Here is a 2,728-nt window from a genome sequence, read left to right as displayed (position 1 = left end):
GAACCCCGACTTCCCCGGCCTGTGCGAGCGCCCGGAGCGTGGGGACCCTGACTCCCCCGGCCTGCGCAGGCGCCCGGAGCATGGGAACCCCGACTCCCCTGGCCTGCGTGGGCGCCTGGAGCGTGGGGCCCGGAGCATGGGGACCCTGACTCCCCGGCCGCGCGGGCGCCCGGAACGTGGGGACACTGACTCCCCCAGCCTGCGTGGGCGCCCCACACTGGCCCGATTGCATGTGTCTGGACGCCCGGCTCTGACACAGCTGGTCAGGCGCCCTGCCCGGTGCTGCCCGCAGGACCTGGTGGAGGCGGCACATTTGGGAGGCGCGGCTGCCCGGAGCCCGCTCCCCACCTGACCGCGGGGTGCGCCCTGACAGCTCTGGGGCGCGTCTAGTGACTGTCGTGTGGTGGATGCCTCTGTGACCAGGGTGGGCCTCGAGGGCCCCGGCACGGGCGGCCTGGGCTGACCGGGCCTCCGTGCGCAGGGGCTCCCGGCTTCCGGCAGACGTACCTGGTGGACCCTGGGGCCATGACCCCCGGAGAGCCGCGCTGGTTCACCCGCTACCTGGCCGTGCAGACCCTGCAGATTGACGTCTGGGACGGGGGCTCCCTGCTGCTCCTGGGGTCGGCGGCCGTGCCTTTGAAGGTAGCGTGGGCGGGGTGGTGCCGGCTCCCGCCTCGCTCCCGCCTCTCCACCTGCCCCTGGGGGCCCCGGGGGGGCTGCCGGCCTGTGTGTGCAGCCCGCTGTCCACTCCCTGGAGAATTGGCCGCACTTTATTTAAATATCTGTGGAGAGACCCTGCTGTTCAGCTGGGTGTCAGGGGAGGCGGACTCCACCTCCTGTCCTCCGACTGCAGGTGGGGGTGCTCCTGGGCCTGGCATTCCACACCCTCCTCCCCCCCGCCCCCCGTGATCCGCCCGCTGGGCGGGGCCGGCGTCGGCTCTGCCCTGAGCAGCCTTGTCCCTGCAGCATCTCCTCCGCCAGGGGCGGCCAGCTGTGCAGGTCTCGCACGAGCTGGACGTCGTGGCCACCGAGTACGAGCAGGACACCATGGTGGTAAGCGGAGACCTGACCGGCTTTGGCAGCGTCAAACCCATCGGTGTCCACTTGGTGGTGAAGGGCCAGCTGCACCTGACCTTGGCCAACGTGGGTGAGTGTCGCCGCCCAGCGGGAGCGGGTGCCCCAGCCAGCAGCGGGGTGGCGTCCTCCGCAGCGAGGGCCGGAACATCTCAGCAGCTTGATGGCCGCTGTCCTGGGACGGTCAGGTCCTGGGCGCTGGCCTGACCCCGCTGCCGGCCCTGCCCGTGACCACAGAGCTGCCCTCACGCCGGAGGGGCACGGCCCAGGGCCTGACCGCAAGCAGCGTCCCCCGGCGTCCTGGACGTGCCTGAGCGTCCCGAGGCGCCGAGGCCCTGACCAGCTGGCTCCAGGCCGCTCGAGCTGCCCGAGGCCGGGGCCCACGGGGACGGGGCCAGTCCGCCCCTCCCCAGGCGCGGCTGCCTGTCCGGCTGGTGCAAACCTCCGGTCGCTGGGAGGCTTCGCGCCCTCAGGGCCAGGCAGCCTCGACGCGGGCCCAGGGCCCCGCTCCCGAGCGGGCAGCGCCAGCGGGCTCCGGGTGGCTCCGTGAGCGTGGGGTGCAGGCTGCCGTGAACACAGCAGCCGTGGGAGAGCGAAACGCAGTTAGGTTCCGGGGAGTAAGTGAGCCCGGGCTGATGCCGGGCGCGGCCCCCCTCGGCCTCCCCACACACCCCGCGGCTGTGTTTGCAGCAAACGCGGCAGCCCGCAGACGTGGGCTGAGTCCAGGCCTGGAAATCTTATCTTCAGAAGAAAGATTAGCTCCATTATGTGTTATCTGCAGTTGTCATTTTCATACTTTGCCTGCGAGAGAGAGATAAGTCTGAGGAGAGGGGCTGCGAGGCGGCTGGGGCGGGCGGCCGGCCGCTGGGCCTCCTGCGGTCACGCCGGTGTGCCCGCGCCCTGGCCCTGCAGCCCTCCGGGGGCCGCCCTGAGCCCGGCTCCCCCTCACGGCCCCATGTTCTCCGGGGAAGGGCGGGCGGGCAGCTGCGTGTCCCCCCGAGAGCCAGGTTCTCCCCTGCTTGCCGGCCCCTCACCCCGTGCTCGCTGTGGGGTCTGTGGTGGTCCGTGGTCGTGGGCGTTTGCCAGGCCTGCCCTCGGCCAGCGCGCGCCCACCAGGCCTCCTGACCTGCCTTCCAGAGTGGACGAAGGTGGAGAAGGCGGTGCTGGCCCCCCGGGTGGCCCCAAAGTGGGTGGAGGTGCAGCACGCACTGCAGGGCGGCTGGGGCCGTCCTCGGGGTGGGGGACCCGCCAAGACCCAGCAGGCGGTCCTGCGGACATTCTGGGGTCTCCGGCGGCAGGCCGGCGGGGGCGGCCCCCTTAGGACGGCCCTGTGCCACCTCGGTTCAGCACAGGGCAGAGTCACTCCTGGGGCAGCTGGAGACGTCCCAAGAGGACGCTGCTCACGCCTGCGGGCGTGTGTGCCGGTCGCCCCCGCCCGGCCATCTGCAGAGGGCAGGGGCGAGCGGGCAGGCAGGCAGCAGATCCCGCTCCAGGCGGCCCCGGGTGGCGGCGTCCTGGGTACTCACCCGGCCGGGGCGGGACTGCCGGTGTCCAGAGCCCTCGGCCCTCCCGAGTCTGCCGGCAGTGGGGGCGGGGGCGGGTCTCTGTCCTGGGCCGTGGAGCTGCCCCGCATGGCAGCCCCGTCTCCGTGGGA

At 72.5% G+C, this 2,728-nt stretch overlaps 1 protein-coding gene across 1 annotated transcript in view; it reads left to right on the top strand.

Moving 5' to 3' along the window:
* The window catches only part of NPHP4 (nephronophthisis 4), a 46,870-nt gene that overhangs the window by 33,864 nt on the left and 10,278 nt on the right, over positions 1 to 2,728 (top strand). The window contains exons 10-12 of the mRNA XM_012722046.1: positions 482 to 642; positions 967 to 1,174; positions 2,212 to 2,415. Coding sequence (XP_012577500.1) covers positions 482 to 642; positions 967 to 1,174; positions 2,212 to 2,415 — 573 coding nt within the window. The remainder of the gene's footprint in view (positions 1 to 481; positions 643 to 966; positions 1,175 to 2,211; positions 2,416 to 2,728) is intronic.

Source organism: Condylura cristata, unplaced genomic scaffold (genome assembly GCF_000260355.1).
Source record: "Condylura cristata isolate star-nosed mole 26May11 unplaced genomic scaffold, ConCri1.0 scaffold00008, whole genome shotgun sequence".
Classification (NCBI taxonomy): Eukaryota; Metazoa; Chordata; class Mammalia; order Eulipotyphla; family Talpidae; genus Condylura; species Condylura cristata.
The sequence above is the reverse complement of the archived record's forward strand: the minus strand, read 5'-3'. Positions and strand labels throughout refer to the sequence as shown.